The sequence below is a fragment of the Cornus florida genome, unplaced genomic scaffold, assembly GCF_030987335.1.
Source record: "Cornus florida cultivar Cherokee Brave unplaced genomic scaffold, ASM3098733v1 CherokeeBrave_3.0.0_Hap2_Chr10, whole genome shotgun sequence".
Taxonomy (NCBI): Eukaryota; Viridiplantae; Streptophyta; class Magnoliopsida; order Cornales; family Cornaceae; genus Cornus; species Cornus florida.
This window is the reverse complement of record NW_026775580.1, coordinates 70,625,248-70,650,285: the sequence shown is the minus strand read 5'-3', so window position 1 is coordinate 70,650,285 and position 25,038 is coordinate 70,625,248. Positions and strand designations below refer to the sequence as shown.

Below are 25,038 nucleotides of genomic sequence, written 5' to 3'. Positions count from 1 at the left end.
TCATTTGACGAGCAGGATAGCACCAGCGGTGGCTATTTTGCCCTAGAATTCTTGGAATTTGGATGCTTATTGCTTAGAATACCAAAACCATGTTAGTTGAGGTCAGGAGCCCGTGGTTATGAGTAATGCCATTAAGAGAGCTAGCTCTTCCATGACAAGAGTCCGTGGGTAAATTCATTTGTTTTTTCACAGATCTCAAAAATTGTTTCAACCCATAGTTAAATGTACAGAGATCATGACTCCTCCCATGAGGAAGCCCTCTTGATAGCACTCTTGATAGCACTCAGGACTCGGACCTGAGAAAGCCCTATTGATAGCATTACTCTGCTGTGAGGAAGCCCTCTTGATAGCATTGCTCTGTGGTTATTTTGCACTAGAATCGTTGAAAATGGGACATGAATCAACAGATCATGTTAAGAGTATGAAGCAGCTTCAGGTCAAACAATAAATTTTGCGGAGTCTTGAACCCTTCAATGCATCTCCTCTATCTTCCAAATAACAAACCAATGCATCCGAGAGGTTGTAGCATTTGGCTGTGGAAAATGTGTAAATATTGCTTCATTGTTTTATATTTTACAAGTTAAAATTATCCATTCTAAAGGAAATACAAATAATTTTTTATATGCAAAAGTATTCATTCTAAGGCTCTATGTGTTTTGAAGTAAAATTAATTTTTTTTTTAGGTAAAATATTCTTTTATTTTTACGTCGGTGTTAGGCAAAGACCTACGTGCAAAGGCCTACGTCGAGGTTGAGGTTAAAGGCCTACGTCGAGGTTGAGGTCTAGTCCATCGGGTGGGGCATGTAAAATAAGTTGTTGAAAATTTATGGATAAATTAATTTTGTTAAATTTTAATATTTTTTTTTTCATAAATATTTACGACAACCAACACTAGAAAATAAAAAAAATATTTTCTGAAAAATATTTTACGTCCACAAACGGATCCTAAAAGAAATACAAATAATTTTTTATATGCAAACTACATCCCAGTAGGTATGAATCTCCTGTAATAATAATAGACATATCAGGATATAGAGCTTTCCATTCCCACAAGCATAATTCAAATTCATAGGGACATAAACAAAAAGTGTTTTAACACCTTTTATTCTTTTCTTTGCTGGTTATTCTTTAGGTTCTGTGTCTTTTCATTCTTTTCACAACAGCTTTAGGTTCTCAGTTCACATTATTATGCAAACATGTCTCATTCATTAATCAATTTCATTTATGTATAAAATCAAAAGGGCCTGTCACGGCAAAGTATTCAACCTAAAATTTAGTCACAAATTTATTTATAAACCTTGAGGATTCAAGAAATAAAGTACAAAAACAACCCATTGAGGACTAGGATGAAGATTGGGGATGTCTGGGTTTAGGGATTCTCAAGGATGGATCAAAACCGAAGGAATATTAGACTTGTTAGTTTTGATGAATCAAATTTTGTCGACAAATAAAGTGGTCTTGCATGCATTAAACGAACCAGTAGTTCCAAAATTCAACTTCATAATTTATGCTTAAAATTGATAAAAAATGAAAAAGACTCGAGAAGTAACCACATTCCGTGATGACCCCGAAAAGAGATTTAATCTTCTTCAAGGCACATCATTTGCCAGGTTCAGGGACAGGGAGGTCCTTGGTTTGCATTTGCTTATACATCCACTGCCAGTTTTCCTGTGTTACCTCGCCCCCGAGAGAACGAATAACAGAACCACCACTGCATGAGCCCACTCTGCAGCATTCCTCTAGTGATAGTCCCTTCACCAATCCATACAAAAACCCACTTGCAAACAGGTCCCCTGCTCCAGTGGCATCAGCTGCTTTTGACTCCCCAATTGCCGGAACCCGGACAATCTGAAGAGAATATAATTTTATACATAACTTAAAAGAACAACCAAATGTGGAAAGAGAACAATATGCTTTATACGGGAAACTTGGACTCATGTTCGATACATTGTTTGAAGGACAAAGACAGATCATTTTCTATTGCATGAAAGATAGCCTACTGAAAAACATAAAAGAGGTATCTTGCTTATCTAATATATGGATGTCCAATCACGGGTTATCCTAACATAGAACTTCATGAAGACAATTATGCTGTGCAGGGCAATATGAGGGATAGGCTAGGAGGCTAGTATTTAACCTTCCATAAAATAGAGGGTTTTTTAGGATTTAGCCCCATTAGGATCTTTGAATTAAGGTGGGGTCATTTTTTGAAAATTATAAAGCCAGGCAGATTTCATAAAATGTAGACAATTTATTAATTATCCACCAGTTGATCCCTGTTAACCCGTTGAAGGACACGATTGGTGAGTGTGAGAAAAGTTGTGCAATTTAGAAAAACCCTATTAATATTTTTGGAGATTATCTTTTTGCAGGTTACAACGTTATTCAGCTATATATGTTCTTATACCTACATGAGAAAAATATATTAAAAAAACGTAAACTTTCAGTCAATTCTATATGGAATAGGTATTATACAATATATATATATATATATATATAGGAGAAGCTAATTTTTGTTGATATCACAAAATTAACAAATTAATATATTAATAGTTAAAGGACAAAAAAGACACACATGGATTTTCCCCTGCTCTACTAAAAAATATCTATAAATAATTGCAGACCAGTCACATCATCTGAGTGACTAAGATAAAGTTTTACAGACCTCTTTTCCATGTTTTGCAATGCATCCATTAGGGCCCAGTGTTACCACGGCCCATCGACAGTGTTTGGCCAAAAATTCTAGAGCAGCTTCAGGATCAGCAACTTGGTCACCCCTACAACCATAATAAGAGAGAACAAAACCCATGCACAGTGTAGTACACTGAATATTTGCAATTAAAGGAAAGGAACTCCAACCGGAAAGTCCACTTTCATCACAATATGTGATAATATGATACGTCAAGAAACTGACAGTCACCTTAGCAACTCTGTTGCTTCATCCTCGTTCGCAAAGCAAAGGTCTATGTTCCCTGACTCCAGTAATTGTAGAAGAGGTAATCTGAATTTTCGAACCATCTGGCAGAAGTTGAAAGTATCAGACTAAGGCATTACAACTTCTGGCACTTAAAATAGTGAGCAGATGCCAAATGAATGAAAGAATTCTATTTTGCTTTGAAAAAGGAAACCAAAAAAAAAAAAACTGGATTTTTTCCTAGATTTTTAAGAAAATGGGTGTTATTTTAGATTTTGCTAATATTTTTGTTCATGTGCTAACAACCAAGCCCAAAAGATGAATAAACTTCAAAAGTTACAGAAAACAAAATGGACACATTCACGTTTTAAACACTCTATAAGGGCATGTAAAATTTTACCTCAAAGCTGGCCAAATCTAAGGAGATAAAAATGCCCTCTTGTTTGGCAATCGTAATAGCTGCATGAATAAGTTCCAAATTGAATGCTGCATATCTCATTACCAACCACTGTAACACAATATACAAGCAAATAAGTTGCAGAACCTCTAGAGTGTACCAGGTATGCTAACAAATGAATAGGCAGTTGATGCAATGAATGATACAATATTACATCGAAGTTCCAATTTAGAATGAGGATACACCTTCACGTCTACAACCTAGTTGATATTTGATTAACAACGTTTTAACATCAATGGTAGGATACAACATAGATACTCTTGCAGACGAAGTTTATGGAATGAATGATACATATTGAGTTTGAGGCAGGGAGAAATCAACAGAGAAAGTTTAGAAACAATACTGAATAAGAATTTTTTTTAATTAAATATTCGGAGAGACCTTCATTTCTACATCAAAGCTTGGCATTGATTTACAAAGTAATTGACATCATCGGTTGCTGGACAGATTTAATCCAATTATTTTATGAATTAATTAAAATAAGACCATCAAGATGAAATATTTGGGGGCGGTGGAGAGATGATCTTGCCATACGCAGACATGGCCAATGAAGTTCCAATTTCAAGGAGAGATACTAACCTTGGAACCTTTAAAATCCTCTCTCGTTAACTCATCTGCCTGACAGAAGAAAACATAATAATAACATCATGTAAGCTTTATCTTAGTAAGCAATCTACAAAGTTCTTTAGGTTTCAGGAATTTACCACAGTTTAGAGTACATAAAAATTAGCATGCACCTGAATTTTAACAGCACTTGAGAGACAAGGCCGCATTGTACGATTCCCCAATGAATCAACCAAGCAAACACACTGCCATATCATCAATCAATAACGTTTCAGCAGTTATCATCCAGAAGCCTAACTAAATGAATGAAAGAACCAGCCCACTCCAATGGTAGAAGCAACGTGAAACTCACCTGACCAGTAAGTCCCTTTTTCATCCTCAATCTTGAGATATTCACCCCATAAAAGCTCATGTTACTTTTAAACAAATGGCCTTGCTCATCATCCGCGTAGGCTCCAATTATACCACAGGAGAGGCCAAAGCCAGCAGCTAGTCCTCTAATAGTATTAGCAACACTGCCCCCAGCAATTGTCTTCATATAAGATGGATCATTTGGTAAAGAAAGCATATGGGTTTTCACCTCCCTCAATATGTACTCGAGCTCTTCAATTGCAACCTACTTGGGACAAATGGAAAAAGTTCATTCTAACATCAATTTCATCTATCATGTGCAATCCGCTCACCGAACTAAGGAGAACCATTACGAGTTATTGATTCAATTCTTTGTTAGTGTCAGGAGATCCAACAAGATAAGAAGGAAAGAGTGGGGGAAATAATACCAAATGCATATAATTTTGACATTAACATATCCAAATGCAAATATTTTATCAAAAAGAGAGAGTAAGTTGACTAAAGCAAGACAATTGAACATTTGAACTTATCAAAAAAAAAAAAAAAAAGCAAGACAATTGAAGAGTTCAATTTTCAGGTTTAAGAATTGCTAATTCAAACAATCAATTGATAAGAAAGAGAAGGAATTCACTCCCAATCAAGAAAAATGAATAATTGTCAATGAAGACAAATGACAGTAAAGATACTAAGTATGAAGCTTAATTTTAAATGATCAAAGCATCGCAAATTGTTAAAGGAAGTTATAGCAGGAATACAAGTTGATCCAGGGTCATGACACTACAATAAACACTCAAATTGGGAATATTACGATCCAACTCTAAGGAGCATGGTGCCCTGAATTCACAGTTAGCATTTTGATCATTGTGCACAAAGTAATAGAATTGAAAAACCTAACATATCAATATATAAAAGACACAATTTTATGAATAATTTTTTTTTTTTTTTTTTTGTTTCAACATCAACCTAACCTTTTGTGCTTTTAATATACCTATTGATGATACTGATATTGGTTATTATGAAGACCCATACAAAAAAGAACATTTATTTCAGTTCTACCATAAAGTAGCAACCTTGTCCTGATCTTCCTGTAAATAATCATAGAAATTTATGAGGTTCCATTTCCTAAATTGTACTTTCCCATTACAGCAAAACCCAGATTCAAAGAGAATGCAGAAACCAAATTGTTCATCCAAATTGTTCATCCACATACCCACACATACCAATTCAACATAAAATGTAACCAGCACACAAGCCTGTTTAAGGACATTAATCAATTAAAAAAAACCCAAAAATCCAAAAATCATAAAGGTCATAGACAAACAAAAAATTAGCACTAAACCCAACAACAACAAAAGAAGCCTAATATCATATATATATATATATATGAAAGAGAATTGGAGCAAAGAAAAGAAGGGAGTACCGGGAAGGAGCCACCGGACTCTCCGGGGATTTGGGAGAGAAGAGAGGAATCGACCCTGGCCACATGGTCGATGAGGGCAGAGGGTTGGAGTCCGAGAATGAGAGGATGAGGAGCACTATCACCTGAATCACACTCCACTTCTTCTTCGTGATTGTTCTTTGAAGGCTGAAATTCTGCACCCATTGCAACACCTCTTCTCTTCCAAATGATTCCTCCTTCCGCAAGTAGGAGAAGCTTACGCCACCTCTCTCTCTCACAGACCTCCCTTTGCCCCCTCTATACTCCAATATTGTGCGTGTCTATATATATGTGTGCACCGTCAGTTGAAGGAGTACTGTGCCCTATACGCCTAGAAACAGTGGATTTTTAACTTTATTTTACACGAAAAAAAGAACAAGATAATTGTATAAACTCTCCCCATTTTTGTATTATTATTATATTCTTTTTTATAACAAATTTGTCATTTTTGACTCTCCAATAATTTGGGCAATACCCAATGTTAAAAGATATGTATGCTCGAATTCGAGTACTTTCCTTTTATGATGGATTTGGTTGGGGGTATGGGAAGGAAAAGAAAATGGGAAGGAGAAGAAAAGAAAGATAATGGAAGAAAAAACGAAAAGATTCAGAAATAAGTTGATGTGTTAATTTTGTTAGCCTTTCAACAATGAAAGGAAATAAATGAAAATTTTAATTTTTTTTATAAAATTTTATTAACACTAAATTTGTCCTCTTTTCCTTTTTTAAATAACCAAACTGAATAAGTAGTTAATTATATCATCTCTTTTCCTTTCTTTTAACTAATCTTATTCCCTTTTTTTTTTCTTTTTTTTTTTTTCATTAAACCAAACATAGCTTTAGTTTACCAGAACAATAATAATAATAATAATAATTCTAAAAAAAAACTTTCCAAACTTTCCAAATAAGTTGAAAAAGACTTTCCAATAATTCTATTTGTAAAACGATTGAATAATATTTTTAATTATACTTTGTAAGTTAAAAAATATAAGAAAAAGATGAGAGTATTACGACATTGTAGTCTACTATTATCTAATCTTCTTTTAAAGTTGAAAAATAAAGAGTTCTTTATAATAAAAAAAAAAAGAAAAAATAATTATTAATATGTTATTTTTATGTTTGTGAATAATGCTTCCTAATTTATATTTAAATAATAAAGTATTGGTTCCTTTTCTTTTCTTTCCTGAATATATTTTATACATGTTAAATTTTTAAATAAAATGACATATGAACAATACTATATATACATATTATTTAATAATATTATTATTATATAATACATTTCTAAGTGCATATTCAACTAAAAATGTTGGACTTATATTTTATATCGAGATATTTCACCTACTTTTTAAAAAATCATTTAACGTGGCATTTATCTTAAGCAATTGAACATTTTGGAATTTAGTAAAAAATAAAAAATTAGTATTTAGTAATACAAAAAATAGAAGTGCAGAGGTCTATTTTTCAAATATGGAAGAATTCGAGACGAAAATAGAAAGATGATCAAAATTGTGAATCTATGGATTATCATTATCCATCCTAAAAATATCAATCCGTGCTGGGGTTTTCAGAGCAGACTGACTAAAATCATTTGATTTCAATTGCTATTAACTTTTTTTTTTTCCCCCTCTAATTTAACTTATCTTGAAATTTTCAATTATATATATATATATATATTTAGACCATGTTTACCTACTCACTAGACTGATTCAGTCCAATCATAAGTGTCCGCATATTCTTTAATTCCTGACAAATCACCTTTAGTTATTAATTGCAAGAGTTAAAAAAAAAAAAAGAAAAAAGAAAAAAAAAAACCTGAATCATTTTGGTTCATTTTTCTCATTTATTGCTTTTTTTAAAAAAATTTATAATTAAAAGATATATTTGCATTTGTGATTGAGTCATCTCTTTTTTCACTCCACATTAAAGTTATGAAAAATAATAAACTTAATCATTGAGATTTTTTCACCGACACGGCGATGCATCATTTTTTCATCGACACATCCATGTCAACTTTGGCTCCACTTCACATGGCAAAATTAGACAACATATATATATACATAGGTCTGGTTTGGTTTGGAATTTGGATAAGCATGGTTACAAAAAAAAAAAAAAAAAATATATATATATATATATATATATATATATATAAAGAAAAATGATATATGCACTAAATATTCAGACCCAAAACTTAAGTCGATGGTGATGTGTCATTATAACTATCCTACACTTAAAAAGATAAAATTTTAAAGACAAAATTATCCTTACACAATCTCAATTACCAAAGAATTTCAATTACCAATAATATCTCTCATCACCCATCTTTATCGCATAATTAAATCATTCGTTATATAAAATTGGTTTCCGACACTTCCCTTAATAGGGATGTGCTGAGATATGAAAATGAATTAATTAAGAGTTAAATATAGTAAAAATAAAAAAGAAAACTTTGAACAATGATAGTATACTTGGGACTTTCGATTTTTCCACGTTGAGGACATTGCTATGTGTGGTATGAAGAAATGGAAATGGAAGGCATGGAATTATTTTTAGGGAACAGAAGGAAAGTTCATATTGTGTTTGATTTTTTTTCTTTTTTTTTCACATATTGTATTTGTTTGATTGAGTAGAAACAAATAACAAAGGAATTTTTTTTTTTTCTCCCAAAATGGATAGTAAAGGTTGGAGTTATTCATTTTTCTATTTTGGAATGTCCCAAAAAACATATTTCATTTTAAAATTGGATGTACTATTTTTTTAACTAAACAAGTGCAATAGTTAGCAATATTTTGTCTTTTAAAAAGGATATATTTGAAATTTTACTCTTATCAATATAATAATAATAATAAAAAACTATTAAAACTCCACTATCACAGAAAAATTGGATTTCTCAAGCATGACATGTATTTTGGGACAGAAAGTGTAAATAACAAAAGCAAGTGTTGGGTTAAATTTTTTTTTTTCATTTACTTTAAGAAAAAGACAAGAAAATTAACCCAAAGGTTGGTTATGAAGCATTAAGGTCTAAGATTTGACTTCCCTTAACTGTAAATAGTTTTTTAAAATTACTGGGTGAAAATCCGAAGTTTACCGAATCATATGAAGAGAGTACTTTGAACGATGTCTTGTAGATTAGTGAGACAAAGCTCTTAGTACCTCAACTCTTCAAAAAAAAATTAATAATAATAATAATAAATAAATGCCACAAGAAAATGAGTGCATTCATTAAAGGGGAGTGCATTTATATAAATTATATCATCTCCCACCATTAAACTTTCTTATGGTGTATTATTGTATTCACATAGATGCTATCTTGGTAGACTCCTTTGTCATTATTAATGTGATCCAACAAGATTATTTGGGTGAGTTTTTTTTTTTTTTTTTTTTTTTCTCACAAATATTTTTTTTAATTATTTACTTTAAAAAGAGAAAAGATATCACTAAACTATGTAGACGGACATCCATGAGTGAAGGTTGAGCAAGAGCCTCATGTGAGGATTGAGAATTGGTATTGGTCACCTACAGGGAATAAGTTGTCACAGTGATATTGCACCATGTAAAGCCACTTGCCAATTGCCATATAATAGTACATTCATCCTTTTGCTTTCATTATTATTATCATATTATGCTTCTGAACAAACAGATGATCAAATCAAAACAAAACAAGAAAAACTACATAAAAGAAGCAGTTGATACAATCAATTTGGTGGATAAAGCTGAGGCTTGCCGTATGCTTCCACACCATTCTTCAAATGTCTGCGCACAAATCCTATATTTTGATACGCAAATCTCCTCTCTTGGCCATTATCCTCCTGCCATTTTGTATGGTTTTGCTCTGAAAAGCAACCACGTCCGGTTTCGGATCTTACAGAATTTTTTGTATCAACAGTATTCATCCTGAGTAACGGAAAATAGTAAGTCCATATTAAAATGTACTCCCTCTGTCCCCAAAAAAAATTTCCGCTTTCAAAAAACTGCGACCGACAATTTTCTTTTTATTTGTAACCATGATAAATTGGAAAATCGAAAAAAAGACTAACATGCAACCATGGCAAACAAAGAATGGAGGGAGAAAATGAGTGATGGTGGTGGACAGAACCAAACAAGAAAAGAGATGCGCAATAATTAAGAGAGCTAGGTAGAGAGAGTGATTGGAGGGACGAACCTTTTGTCACTTGCAGACAGAAAAAGGCAGCTGAAATTGCGGGACTAATTCATCATTGGCTTTTCAAGATTCCATCAGCCTATCATCTTTTTTATTTTTTTAAAGATTCCACTCAGCCCCATTAATAATCACCAAAAAAAATCCCAACCACAGGCAATATTAAATATTAGTTTTCTATTTTGCATAGATTAATTACTACGTATATCACATGGGTTAGGTTCTACTAGCTAGTAGGAACCATACAATAGGAACAGATTGCTTTATGTTTTAATATATGGTAGCCACTAGTCATCACCATTCAACAGTGTTCTACTACATTGTGATGAATTTTGCAATTTGGGGTGGGGCATGCTTGCTCTATTTTAATATAAAAATTATCAATTCAAATTAAGAAAATAACTTTTTTATATATAGAAGTAAGGTTACTTGTATTTGACTCTCTTCAAATTATATAAGGATTGACATTATTAAGTGGTCTAGTTCGTATAATTTTTAACTCTTCAAACAGGTATATTCGTGTTTGAGTTACCCTCCTCTAATTTATCGACATACAAAAAAACTCCTGAAAAGGCACAATAAACATGAATTTACTTGTAACATGTTATGGTTTACAATTAATCAAGTAAAACAACATTAAAGAAAGATTGACAAAAAAGTATAGAGATGGCAACGAAGGCGGTTTTGGGTGGGTGTACCCTTCCCGTCCCGTAACCGTTTAGAAATTCACGCCCTGTCCCCTACCAAAATTGCCTAAATGGTGGCCTTTTTCACAACATACCTGCCCCTTTTAACTTTTTCACCCTCACGGACACCTACCCGCCCCGTTTAGTTATAGAATTTTTTCTCATTTTTTATTTTTTTCCTCAAATATAATTATATAATTATTGAAAAAATTCTTAAAAAATGGATAATCAATAATTTAACATAAATTTCAAGGGTATGAGCATTTTTAGCTCGTAAGGCTTTGTCGCTCTCTAGAACGGCTGAGAAAGTGAGTAAATGTGACATATGAGTTCTAAAACTAACTATATATACTAATAAAATAAGGATAATTTAGTAATTTATCTATCTAAACGGGAGGGGTGACCTCCCTCGCCCCCGTCTTAAACCCGCATGGGTTTTCATTAATAAAAATTAAGGCTAATCACGGATCGGATCGGATCGGTTTGGTTTTGGATAAAATTCAAACCAATCCGGTCCTCACGGATTGACTAAATCAGAAACCGAACCGATCCGTGGGGACTCTTAATCCGAACCAAACCGAATTGGTTCAGTTTAATTCCCTCAGATTGGGCCTGACAGAACACAACTAAAAAAACTGAAATTAGAGGCAAAATACTATTTTTGTCTGAGTCATGCATGAATTTAAAGGGAAAAAGAGAATCTGTTATTGTTAACTCTGTTTCAAAATATTAATTTTCGTCTGAGTCATGCATGAATTTCTAAAGAGTATACATATTAATAAATGAGATATGAAAATAACAAGGGAGAACTGAAACTTGGAAATTAGATGTAGATGAAAAGGAAATGATCGGCCGATGTAAATTGGAGATACTTAAATGTGAGAGACTGTGAGCAGAGCAGTGGGTTTGTGGGATCAGATGAGACTTGAGAGGAGGCCAGAAACACATGTAAATGAAAGGAATATAAAAAACTAAAAAGTGTAAAACACTAAGCCACAAAGTGGTAAAGTATCTTGGGTTCGTAAAATAATAAAACTTTTGAAAACTTAATGATTAAAGAAAACAAAAACATCAATAATGTATTCTGCATATACTGTATACTATATTTGTTATTTAATATATGTATATTAATTCTACGGATTGGCCACGGATCGATTCGGTTTTTTCAGCACTTAATCCGTTAACCGATCCAGTCATTACGGATTACTAATTTTTCAATCCATCACAGAACCACAACACTAAAAAACCAAACCGAACCGCACAGATCGGATCAAATCGGTTCGGTTACCAAATTGACGGATTATTTGAACACCCCTAATAAAATCCATCCAGAGCCAAATAAACTAAACGTCCCCTAAAACCATTATAAACGGAATGGATACACCCCTTGCATCGCAAATTGCCATCCCTAGAAAAGTAACGAGAGGCCCTTAAATAACAACCAAATAAACCAATGAGCAGGGCGGAGTTAATTAAGGCCCAAAGGGGGCACGTGCCCCTGCCCTTGCTCCAACTTACTATACATAAGTATATATTTTTGCTATATACATATATTTATATAGTAATTTTAAATAGTGACCCCTCTAAAATTTTCAAATTCCTCTAATTTCTTTTTGAAAAATAAAGTGACATATATCCCATTCTTGGAGTACACCAAATATTTATCCTTTTCTAATTTTTGTTTCCTTTTTCAAATTTTTTTTTTTTTTCACTTATGTATAATTATGTATTGTTCCATTTTTTCCACTTCTTTCTTTTTATCGATGATATTTGTGATTGTATTTAATTGAAATATTATTAATCAATATTTTGATTCTTATATTTGTAAGTATATTTTTTTTACACTACTTATTTAATATATTATTTTACAATTATTTTTTTTATTTTTCTTTTGATTTAAAAAAATTATATTTGTCATATTTGTTGATTTTTTTTTCCTTTTCAATTAGTATATAAAATAAAATCATAACCCCGCCCTGCCAATGAGGCAAAGCAAATCAAAAAATGTAACACAAAAGTAACATCAACTCTTCACAAAAATAACCAAAAGCCTTAGAGCTGGCATTTGTGAGTGTGTGAATATATTAAAAAAAAAAAATTAGAAAAAGCAAGTCAAATCAGATATGTAGAATAAAAGCATGTGCAGAGTTGTGCCCGAATTATTTTCGGATCAGGTCAATGCGGCCCATTTTTTTACTCGATTTCGATTTTTTTCTTTATTTTGTAACTCTTGAATCTGAATTCTCGTATTTATTATAATCCAAGATAAGAGTGTTTTGATAATGTAGCAAGAAGTTAGTTGACCCTAATTCAAGTGTGTGCAAAAAGTTAAAAACTATAAATTAGTCATATCACTAGATTTTTTTTTTTTTTTTGGAAAAATAGTCATATCACAAAATTGCAAAACACAATCATAATACAAATCGAGGAACATTGAACTTCACAGACAATCCAGGAAGCATGGATTACTGAATCTTTGGTATCATTATAAAAAAACGTCATATCACAAGATTGCTAAAACGTTAATGCACTTTTAAATGATTGTCTATCGATTAGTAGTTATACAATCACTTTTTCATGTTCATGTTCATGTCCCTTGTCAAAAGTATCATGTAATTGCTAGTGCGGGCCATTTCAAAGGCCCAATATGAGGACTTAATTGGGCTCACGACGGGTCATTTTATCAGGCCAATAATCTCTGAACGATAGTGGGGTTTAGTGGGTCGGGATTCAAATTGGGCTTTAGGTCTTTCTTGTGATACTTAATACAAAACTCAAACAAAAAAGAATTATGAGTGGGTCGGGATTCAAATTGGGCTTTAAGTCTTTCATGCAAAAAAGAATTACGGAGTACCTTTTTTTTTTTTTTTTTTTTTTTTTGTTGTCCATGCACAAGGCATTGGACAAGACTCGTCTACCCACCGTTAATGCGGTCCAATTATAAATGCACATATAATCTATAATTACAAAAATAAGAAAGTGATAAATAAGGAAATCAGAGAAAGGGTGACTTAATTTATTCTAAAAATCAATTATTATCCTTATTTAATAATTTCCTAATTTTGTAATTACAGACTATTTGTGCATTTATGATTAGACTACATCAGCAGTGAGTAGACAAGTGATAAATTATTCATTACAACCGTTGCAATCATGTAGTGCAACGGATGGTTACAAATACTCCACGGTTCACCAAAGTAAAATGGACAAATAATATAACCAAAAAGCTAATATATGTGTTCTAGTAAAGTGTTTGTAACCGTTCGTTGTATCACATCATTATTGTAACGATTGTAATGAATAATTTCTTAAATATAGTTATTTGGATGCATGGAATCAACACGGGTAAACATTAAGTTCATCAATTGTTTTTTGTTTATTTTTTATTTTAATGAAAAATAAAAAGATATGTTGACTTGTTTACCATGTTAGACTTAGATTTATTTATTTTATCCCGGCAAATTGAGAGGAAATAGAATTCAGACAAGAGCACCCCACATCTGTTCGGGAACTGGAACTCTATCAATTAGGCACTCAGTAATGCACGTAATACTTAAATTGATTGTGTAATGTTTGAATAAGACTTCGATTAAGTCATTATTTTAAATAATAATAATAATAAGGGGTTTGTAGTGAACATTGTTGTTAATCCAAACAACCCAATTTTCTATCCAAATTGAAGTTGGATTTAAAACTTTTTAATCCAACCTAACATAAACAACAAAATGACGGATTAGACTCCTTGTATTTCTAGGTCTCGTAACAAAAAAGTAGGCTAATCCAACTAATCTTGCTTGCACAATGAAAAAGACTACTGGTTTATCTCTCTATCGAATCAAATTGGCCAAAACTGTCCATTCATGAGCCTATGCTAAAGTTTCAATCAATTTTTGCCAATATCCACGCCTTGAAATTAAGAACATAAATCCATTAGCGAATGACAATGGGTTTAGTTTGTTAGGGGAATGCCTTTTTCATGCTCATTATCATTTAATAAATTACACTATTGTCCATTAAAAACGTTTAGCAACAAAATACTATTGTATTTCATCATCCTCGTTCCACCTTGTTTATTTTTTATTTTTTAAATATTTTTTATGAATAAAATAGTAGAAAAGTCACATCAAATTTGGATGGGGGTTGAAATGTGTATAACTGGGTGAATGTGCACCACTCAATAACTTGAGTTTTTGAGTAAATGGACAAGCGTCCACTCGTTACAGTTGGTATAACTTGAATTTTTGGGTAAATGGGTAAGCGTCCACCTGTTATAGTTGGTATCAGTTCCAGACCCACCTGTTATAGTTGATATCAAAACCAGACTCAATCCTTAATTCAGTGTTACACCAAACCTTTGACCTAAGGGTGCCCTGGTCCTCCCTCAGGTAGGCAAGGTTGGGGAGAATGTTAGATTTGTCCCCTATTAAATTTAAATGGAATATGTAATACATAATAATTTAAATTTTTAAATAAATAATCAAGAACCTACCCGAAGGGCATTGATGGGATAATTTTCAACAGTTACAAAGGGCATTGATGGGATAATTTTCAACACTTTCACTTTTAGTCTAACCGCGTTGTTTTATTTGCTAGCCATCTAAAACTCTACTTGTCGGTGACTCGGAGGCTACTGAATTGAGGAACCGAGTTGAGTTATTGTGACTCAGTGGTTTCCTACGATTCGGCACTAACAAAAGGTTCGTACTTGTACATCCTAGTTGTCTCAAATACTACTACTACTTCTTTAGCACATCGCAATGAATAAACGATAAAAGAAGTTGATCATACTATATAGATTTCGATCCACATACAGATCTCCTTACCATTTTCATTTTTCCTCTCTGCGAAACCCTTCAATTCCTGAAATCCTTATTTCGCGTTTTTGGGAGGTGAGTTGACCTTTTTTCTACAACAATTCTTAATGCACATCTACATATTTGTGTGTGTATATATATACATGTGATTATATATGCCTGTAATCATATATATTAATCGCAATCCAGTTTTTGTTTTGGAACCGATTGCAAATACCTGGTTGAGATCTGGGTTTCGATAGTTATGTTATGATTTTGCGACACGAGGTTTGTTTGTGTAATGGGTTTAATCTATAGAGACCGTTACTCTAATCTCTTTGATCATCGGATCAAAATGATTTGATTTCTTTGGATTCTTTTTTTTTTTTTTTTTGGTAATTTAGATATTAATGAATTTCTTATTTTCTAGGGTTCTTTCTAATTTCCATATGTATACTGATTTGTTTCGAAATTTATTTCTGTCTACTGATCTGCTTGTTTGTTGATAAACTAGTAAAAGAGTAAAAGTTAAGATGATAAGCCCTATGTAGTTGATTAAGTCAGACCCTAGAAAACTCAAGCTTCAACTAACTTTACTGTCTAATTGAATGGAGTTTTCCAAATATTTGACACCAAAGTGATTGGCATTTTAACATTAATTTTGTTATATGTGTCATTGACTCCTGGTATAATTACAACCATTACTCTTGAATTAACTAGGCTTTACCCTTTTTCTGTTATGGGGATTTACAGGAAAGTTGAAACTTAGTTTTAATGGAAGGAGTTGGGGGTGATGGCGCCTCGCAAATGGCGCCTTTAGCCAAGTGGAGAAATGATTTCTCGAGGACATTTCAGTATTATTTGGATAGGTCCACTCCTCATCCAGTGCAGAGGTGGCTCGGAACTCTGGCTGCTGCAGCGATTTATGTCTTGAGGGTTTATTTTGTTCAAGGATTTTACATTGTATCTTATGGCCTCGGAATATATATTTTGAATCTGTTAATTGGGTTTCTGTCACCCAAGATTGATCCAGAGCTGGAAGCTTTAGATGGGGCTTCGTTGCCGACAAAAGGCTCTGATGAGTTCAGGCCTTTCATCCGCCGGCTACCTGAGTTCAAGTTCTGGTGAGATAGACATTCCACTTGTGGCTCTTACTATGATTGTTTGCGCTGCGCGCGTTTATTATTATTATTTTTTTTCCAAATATAATCCGTTTATTATTATACTGCAATTTTGGAGACCAGGACACATATATTCTACACTCTGAATACCTGGAAAATTCTTGTTATCGTGCTTCATTAGTAACTATGCTACCTAAATTCTCTATTTGTATTAGTTCTCTTAACGTTTTTTTTTTTATTTTTTTATTAATATTCTTAGTTTGGTTTCTTAAGATGGTGGAAATGCAGTAGTTAAGTAACCGTGGTAACACCAGAATATCATAGTAGGCTGCATTCGTTATGAACTTATGACCTAGAAGGCTGGATATATGGTACTATTAAGATTGGCATTAGGCAAATTTAGTTGTCTATCTGAGTAATGCAGACACCACTTTCCACTTGCATCAACCCACTAAATTACTATTTAATGTCCCAATTAGTACAAATTGTTGGAATTGCTACTAGCTTAAGTTTAGGTGCCACTTGCATGCAGGCACATCTTCAGTCACTCTAGCATTTATAGTCCTTTCCCTGGCCCCTAATTTTAGATGGATTGCCTGCTTAAATTAGTTGTGTTCTCTCTCTGCTGATTTGTTGAAGCTGATGGAATAGATGCTAAGCTCATTTAGCAGGATCTCATTTGATAATGGAATCTTATAGAAAAATGGGCAAATTACATTACCTACATTTGGTGTCTGACATTACGTAGGAACTACTCCCTTGGTTTATGAAACTGTATTGCAAGCCCACTCCAGATTTGTCTGCTGATGGCGTTAACAGTATGTGAGCTTTTACATTAATGCAGTCATATTTGGTATAATATGATTTAAACAAAAAATTAAAAATCAATGAAGAAAGAGACAACACAATCCCTTTCTTTACTTGTCACCTCCTTTTCCAGTGGCGTCGTCACCAATTGGGCAACCAACTAGGTTGAGACAGAATAGAGAAGCATTGCAAACTTTCCCTCTGGAGAGAGAGATTCCTTCCTCATAACCATACCCAGTAAAATCCATTTCAACACATCTATGACTGATATCCTAACCTGGTGAACTATGTCAATGCCTCTACTAAATGTCTAAAACAATACAACTGCCATTATGAACTCCATATTCTCCAGCATTTGACCATGTAGTACCACCATATTTCTAGAGGTTGCAACCTCAACAAAACATTTGTTTGGATACTCAAAAACTCTATCTCCACCTGAACCGAGACCACCAAAACCATCATAATTATCAACACTTCAATACCACAAGATCGATGACCTGCAATCCAGTACCCACGGATGATCTAACACCATTGACCGCAGTTCATTAACTAAAATGCCCCCTGCAACATAATCTCTGCCATAACCAGCAACCTTATTCCAACTTAAGTGATACCATACTTCTACGACCATCTAAAAACCTCCACCTTAGGACTACTTCCATGGACCAACTTTGTAGTTTAGGTATTCACCATAACTGGGCTCCACTTCTTCCCATTGTGTTCATGCCAACTTGAACAATGCCACAAACCACAACTGGCACAATGTCGCAATCCCGATAATAACCTTTCTTTTTTCCATTTGTAAAGATCGAGTTACACTAATCGCTTGAACCACAGTCTCTCTCTTTAAAGCTCATCATAGAGATATGGTGATACAACATTAACAGGCTACTAATTCATTCAATTCAAAGTTTTAAGTGATGTTAAACTTTTACTTACGTACAGATGAATCAAGGTCTGTTAGGAAGGAAGTGTGAGAAAGGGAGTGTTGATTGGATGCTTCAGGTGGATTGAAGAAGACGAATAATAAAGATGATGGTTCCATGAGCTGAGATGGTGGGTTAGGGAGAGGAACGTAGAATATAGTGTTAAGCTTTATTCCTTCCAAACACAAACTGCACACGAGCAATCTATGCTGGTGGAGCAGATGACCTTTGAGCCAAGGTTTTTAGGATCGGGATTCTACGTAGGATCGATGAGGGGTTCCTAGGATCAGAATCGTAGGATTGGATTGAGAATCGTAAGATTCTATAAAACTATTAGAAATGTAACTCAAGCTAACTTTCTAAATCAAATATTTTTGATATAAGTATATACTAAGGCTAATTAACCAAATGAGACACTCTTGCAAAATCAATTAATATTAGAAGATACTAAGACACATGACAAACACTTACATCAATTTCAGAGAAGAAATTAACGTAAAGCCTAAACAAATAGAAAAAAGGAATAGAGAAGTAGAGAGAGAAAAGTACATTTTAGTTGCCTAATTGTTTAAGCAATTTAGTTGAAAAGTTAATTTTGGGCAAAAAAAAGGAACAAAACAAAGATAGATAGAATAACAAAAAAAAAAAAAAAAAAAATGAAACAAATTGTATGGCCTTTGAAAGGCTTCAATAGAGAGAAGATTACAACAAGTGAAGAGTAAGTCTCTCTTTGTTTTTGTTTCAGAATGGACAAGAATATGTGATTGTTCCTTGTACTGAAAAAGAAAGAAGAAAAGAGAAATTAAGAAGAATAAAACAAAATAGAGAAATTTATCGATCGTTGGTTCTTTATTGAGGGTAAATTACATGTGCTTATTTTAGCAAATAAAGAAAAAGATGAAGGACAAAGTAAAAAGGGGGTCTTAGCAATGCAGACCCATCAAGGATGACTCAACGGAATGGAGGGCTTTCCCAGAACTTAGCAGTTCTGGCCAAATCAAATTGGTGTGATTGGAACTTGTTGGGCTGTACTTTGATGAATCAAACAAGTAGATTTGATATTAGTATGGTGCTGAGGTGTTCTGCAAAAATTTATTATTTTGTTCTTTTTAAATTTTGATGTGAACTAATAATTTAATCAACTAGTTAACACACTTGAACTACTATAGTCTATATGCTTGAAGTTTATCTGATCTAAATAGTATCCTAGCACTTGGGTTGCCAGTTGCCTACAAAAACTTTGCTTTGCATTCCACCTGAGCTGAATGAATCCTTGCATGAATTCATCTTACATTTTTTCCGTATTGTTTCTTTCTCTGACAACTCATCGGTCTCTTGTGCTCGTTTACTCTTTTCCTTGGTATGGATTGGTGGTTTGATGTCTTAAAATGTGCTAGTTCTTGCAAAACTATTGTTATTATAACCAAAGTTTGTGCTAATTCATTTTTTTGTATGCCTGTTTGATTATTTTTGTTGAAATGAAAAGCTAGACAGAGGACAGTGATATAAAGTGTCTTTGCATGTTCAGTGTTGGGTATGTATGCAACAATGTAACAATTTTTTTGCATTTTGTCTTGTATATTTGTTTTTCGGAACTGGATGTCTGTTATCAATCCTTGAATTTTATGATGCACTCTTTAATTTTGAGAATGTTGAATCATTCAGTTGTTAGTTATGGGTCCTCTAACTTGGCAATTTCTCTTGAGCAATCAGCTCTGGAAGAAGAATGACATAGTGCAACTATGGATTTGAACAACAACAGTTATATTTGCTTTTTTCTTCATTCTTTAACACCTCCATTCAAGTTTCCAAGAAAATCTTTCTTATAGATTATCAGAGAAGACACTATATGGCAAATATATTTGTTGAAACAAGACTTTGTTGCCACCACTTACATTTAGATCTCCATGCTTATTGAGGTAATATATCGAAACACGAGTTTTTCAGTCAGGAGACAATTTCACCGGAACTATGTGAGTCTTATGTTAAATACATATTTGTCTTGCAGGGACGGTTCCCCTTCTTTATCAGTGACAAAAAACTGTATTCAATGCATGCATATTATACCACTATCAAATCAACTCAACTCAACATCGCCTTGTCCCAACTTTTGGAGTCGGCTACATGAAAATATTATCATAATTATTATACTTCAAAATCAAATATGTCGAGTAATAATATCGTTTCCTGTTTGAAGAGAGATACAGGTATAACATTTTAAGCACTAGATTTTAATAGCTCAAACAGATATCAGAACATTTAATTGTTGGGCTGCCCTAATTTCAATACGAACATATAGGTCTGCAATTACATCCTATGCCTTTACTTGTGTAGGTATTTTGGTGGCTAGTGGATGTATACTAATCGGGTTTGGGGGAATATCCATAATTTGTTATAGGATAGTAACAATTGCCAAGTTCTCTAGGCATTAGAGAAGTGATTGCTCATAATCGTAGCTGTTTGTATATGAGATTATGACGGGAAGATGAGTGACTGGCTAGATGAAGAAGATTAGATTATAAATGCATGAAATAACTTATTTTATATGGACTTGATATGTGAATATCAAGTGTGAATTTCTAAGTCTGGGTGTTGGGTTTATCAAATGTCTGAATCTTTGGACACATGGACATGACTAAGGTAGCATCATTGGGAGCTTCCTCATACCAAACGTCCTTCACTAGAAAGGCTTGGGAAGAACTTTGTTAGAAGGAATTCAAAAGGAAGCATAGTTTCTAGAAGTCTTTTCAAATTAAGAAGTTGCTTTTGAATAGTAGAATTACTTTTTGCTGACAAAGTTTTCATCAATCCTGCATGTCAGCTAAATAAAACCCATGTTCTTGAGTAATCTAGATGCCGTGTTAAACAGCGAAAATTGTTAAAAAGAAATGGTTTAGGTCAATTAATGATTATTTGATTAAATATAAGTCTGAGCAGCATCTGTGTTTAGGGATGGCAATGGGGCAGTTTGGGGCGGGGATGGTGAATCCCCCATCCCCGTTTAATTTTTCACCCCCATAACCACCCCAAAATCTGCTGGGTTTTTCAAAGTAGTCCCCATCCTCGTCCCCATTTACATAATCAGTTCCCCAAAACCGCCCCAAACGGGGCGGCCCCCTATTTCCTTGTTTGCCCACGTTTTTGTGCTCTCAAAATTGAATTTTCTGTTCTTCCCCTCCTTGTTATGTGTATGCATATGTGTGTGTGTATAATAAGTAATACATTGAGGCACTAGTCCTGTACAAATCCAAAGACACATTTACTGGCATATCAAGGAAAGTATTCATCGATAAGTGAAGGCTTTATACCGTTTTATTCAAATTAAAATCTTAATATAAATCCACCATTAAAAAACCTTAAAATCTTTATACCGTTTTATTTTGCTATCTTTCATTGCCAAATATAAAAAACCAGATCAATTCAAAACCATCTATGAGAAGAGAAAACCATGTCTATTCCAGTGGTCGGCGACTTTGATGGAGTACGTTCCAAAATCGTAAGGCGGCAGATATGGCATGATCCTCTTCCTCCAGGAGCAGACCATTTACTCTCACACTTCATTGTCGTCCGATGAGCTTTAGTAGGATTGCTCTCAAGAGAGGTCCAAAAATGTTTGGTGGCAAAGGAGGAGGTTTCCTTATGGCTGCTGACAAGGGGAGTTCTGGAAAGTTTGACGAGCCGTGTGTATCATCTTCCAAGTCTTATTATGGAATATGCAAATCTTGTCAATATATGTATATAATAGGGACAAATTGGTAAAGTAATTATTTTACTAGAAAATATAATTCTGGCTTCTTAAAGGAGGTTTTAAAAGAAATTACTTTTTGTTTCTCCTAAACAGACTTCTTTAATCATGGACATAGACATAAGGAAGAGTCCTTTCCTTTGCAGCTAAATGTCGCAGTTTTTCTTAGAAGGAATTTTGTAGTTCAGAAGGACTTCCTAAGAGCTCTGGAAGCTAAATATGCATATTTTTTATATTTTACTTTTAGGTTAAAATGGTGTTTTTATGTAACATGGACATTTTACTTGTATTGAAGCAATAATGTAATAAAAAGAACTTGATCAATGTAAAAACTTGCATTAATATAAGAACTTGTAGGAGCCTTTTACAAACGACTATATAAAAACTTGAATTCATATATAGGCTTGGTAGGTACATGTTCAATCAAACATGTCGAGACATATTATCACATATCCATGGGACCATGCCCTAGGCCTAGTGTCATGTGTCCACCACGGTTACTTTGCTCATTTAAAATCACTGTTCAATAGGAAAGAAAAGCGTAGTGAACTATTTGTTTAGGCATGCAGTGGAGACTTGTGACTTTGCTGTTATAAGGTTGTCCTCCAAAGCATCCTCTTAGAGATGAGATGATGGAATAATGATAAGTGCAATCATGGAAAAAATTTGAAGCATCAGTATCTAATACAGGATTGGGCTTTAGCCTTTATGTATGGTTTATTATATTTGGTCAAATAGTTGCACCAAGTCTTGGCAATATATGGTTGCTTTTTCTCAATATCTCAGATTTGCTTTCTCACCAATTAGCATTGATTTGCTGAAAGATTTACTTGTGTTTCTAATATGAATGCAAATATTATCCTGACTTATTACCTGCATTACAACTTTTTTTCCGATAAATGTTACCTGCATTACAACTTCTTGTATTTGTAATGAGTGATTTGGTTCAAGAGTTAGTATTCTGTTTTTCTAAGATTCAGGTTTGTCATATAATCTTCCAACTATTGTCATATAGGTTTTGTTAATTTCTTTATTTTTACTTTATTTGTTTTTTCTGTTAGTGACTTTTAGTTTCACACATATATTTTTACTTTGTTCTTGGATATAGTTGTTGGACCGTCTATATTACATATGGCAGTACAAGTTTAGAAGGAAGATTTTTTGACCCAATAATTTGTTTTTACAATGTTTGCGATTTAAGAATTTTTGCTGACCAGTAACCTTGAGAACTGCCATGATCAGTGATGTAGTTGATTAGTAAATGGAGCTCTTTCCTGTCATAATAAATAGTTGAAACTTTAAAGTGAAGGAACTACAACTACTTTCACAACCGAAGTATTGAGGGTTGAGGTCGTATGCAAGTACCCGATCATGTACCTTGTACCGCAGATTTTGATCTGATAGAGGAGATGGTGTGGATTAAGATTTGGGTAACTCACTCCAGAATCTATTATTTGGTCCACCAAATTAACTTGAGAGTGTGCGCGCCTGTGTTATTTATTTATTGATTATTATTATATTTTGGGTGGGGGTCTTTTCCCTATCAGTTCACACTCCACTATTTCTTGTATTAGTGCAGTTCACTTGCTTGAGATAACATTTTTCCTTTTGTTTTATGATTTCAGGTACGCCATAACGAAGGCTTTCTGTGTGGCTTTTTTTATGACCTTCTTTACTGTATTTGATGTCCCAGTTTTCTGGCCCATACTGCTATGCTATTGGATCGTTCTATTTGTCCTCACAATGAAGCGTCAAATCGTGCACATGATAAAATACAAATACGTCCCATTCAACCTTGGAAAACAGGTGAGAGCTTCTTTGTGCTGCCATGCATGTAACATGTTTCTTCTTATTTTTTAATATTTTTCCCATTTATTTTGTTTGTTTATTATATCCCCAGTTAAATCTGTGGTGGCTGCAGTGGGATTTGTCATGTTTGTACCTTGTGTTATTGCGAGTGAAATATACAATAACTGTTTGTTTTTTGGATTTTGACAGAGGTATACTGGTAAGAAGTCTGCTGCAAGTAGCAGTGGCTCGTCAAGGGACTGAAGCTGAACACGTACCTAGTTGGAGGAAAAGCGTAGGCCTGTGGTTTTATGCTCCAAGATTTTCCGTTGGAACATATAATTTTCTTGTAAAACATGTATCCGTGGTTAACATGTATGTTGCTGACTTAATTCTGCTCGACTTTAGAATCAAATGCAATTTGCATGATTAGGATTCTGACATCTCATAGATTGATCCGAAACACTTTGTTACAGAATATATTTTGTTAGGAACCAGATATGGTTGGTGGAAAGCCAGTCCTTGCTTCATTGTTATAAGATCGATTTGATTATCTTAAAGCCTTAATGAGTTGTTTTCTGTCATTCCTAGAGCTGGTCTAGTCAGTCCAGGTCATCTGTTGGATTATTGTGGGTAATAGGCCGCAAGTGGGTTTAGTAAATTGCATTTTTCTACACACAAGGATTAGTCCACTAAGAAAGATTATTCACTCAAAAAGTTTACAATCTCCACGTGTGTAACAGTTCATCTTATGTAGTAATTAATGCTATAGGGAGCATCAAATCAATGATTTGGTCTTGAATTTGGAGGAGGAAATATAGTTTAAACTTACTTCTCTATGGTTTGACTGAATCCTATCTTAATGTTAACCATTACCTTTCTGTGCTTCCTCTCTCTGGATTGATCATATATTCATATTCTTATGCTTTCACACACCTTTCTGTGGATGAAAGATTACACAATAATGTGTCACCCTTTGGAGTGAGGTAGCTAATTGTAATGCGTGAGGTTTGCTCATTTATTCAATCATCGGGTAGTACTGCATATTTACTTATTTATATTTAATCACTTTTTCATTCGGATTCGATGTGAGACAAATAATTCTTATTACATTTTCCTCCACCTAAACTCGCTACGCCTTTGTTGCGGTTCGGGTCACCTTGCCTATCCAGGCTATAAACTCGGACACCCTCCGGACCGGGCCCGGATCAAGAACTGGGTTTGGTTTCGATACCAACTGTAACGGGTGAGTGCTTGTTTATTTATCCAAAAGTGGGTAGTGC

The 25,038-nt window shown here is 33.7% G+C and overlaps 2 protein-coding genes across 2 annotated transcripts; one reads left to right on the top strand and one right to left on the bottom strand.

Moving 5' to 3' along the window:
* Nucleotides 1–1,435: 1,435 nt before the first annotated feature.
* On the bottom strand, nucleotides 1,436–6,020 carry LOC132278790 (uncharacterized). Its single transcript, XM_059780675.1, has 8 exons — nucleotides 5,707–6,020; nucleotides 4,288–4,551; nucleotides 4,109–4,180; nucleotides 3,951–3,989; nucleotides 3,315–3,422; nucleotides 2,921–3,018; nucleotides 2,666–2,777; nucleotides 1,436–1,848 (listed from the first exon to the last, which is right to left on the bottom strand). The coding sequence occupies exons 1-8, from the start codon at nucleotides 5,887–5,889 to the stop codon at nucleotides 1,600–1,602; spliced, it is 1,125 nt and encodes a 374-aa protein (XP_059636658.1). The 5' UTR covers nucleotides 5,890–6,020; the 3' UTR covers nucleotides 1,436–1,599.
* Nucleotides 6,021–15,299: 9,279 nt separating this feature from the next.
* Nucleotides 15,300–24,339, top strand: LOC132276404 (protein RER1B-like). The gene is made up of 4 exons (XM_059777812.1): nucleotides 15,300–15,461; nucleotides 16,119–16,489; nucleotides 23,593–23,773; nucleotides 23,966–24,339. Exons 2-4 carry the CDS (start codon nucleotides 16,140–16,142, stop codon nucleotides 24,017–24,019), a joined length of 585 nt encoding a protein of 194 aa, XP_059633795.1. The 5' UTR covers nucleotides 15,300–15,461; nucleotides 16,119–16,139; the 3' UTR covers nucleotides 24,020–24,339.
* The last annotated feature ends 699 nt before the right edge of the window (nucleotides 24,340–25,038 follow it).

Coding starts and splice junctions, on each gene's coding strand:
- LOC132278790 (XM_059780675.1), bottom strand. CDS start 5,889: ATGGGTGCAGAATTTCAGCCTTCAAAGAACAATCACGAAGAAGAAGTG. Junction 3,423..3,950: donor AGGATTTTAAAGGTTCCAAG/GTTAGTATCTCT, acceptor ATTGTGTTACAG/TGGTTGGTAATGAGATATGC. Junction 1,849..2,665: donor TTGCAAAACATGGAAAAGAG/GTCTGTAAAACT, acceptor TATTCTCTTCAG/ATTGTCCGGGTTCCGGCAAT.
- LOC132276404 (XM_059777812.1), top strand. CDS start 16,140: ATGGAAGGAGTTGGGGGTGATGGCGCCTCGCAAATGGCGCCTTTAGCC. Junction 16,490..23,592: donor CTACCTGAGTTCAAGTTCTG/GTGAGATAGACA, acceptor TTATGATTTCAG/GTACGCCATAACGAAGGCTT. Junction 23,774..23,965: donor CATTCAACCTTGGAAAACAG/GTGAGAGCTTCT, acceptor GGATTTTGACAG/AGGTATACTGGTAAGAAGTC.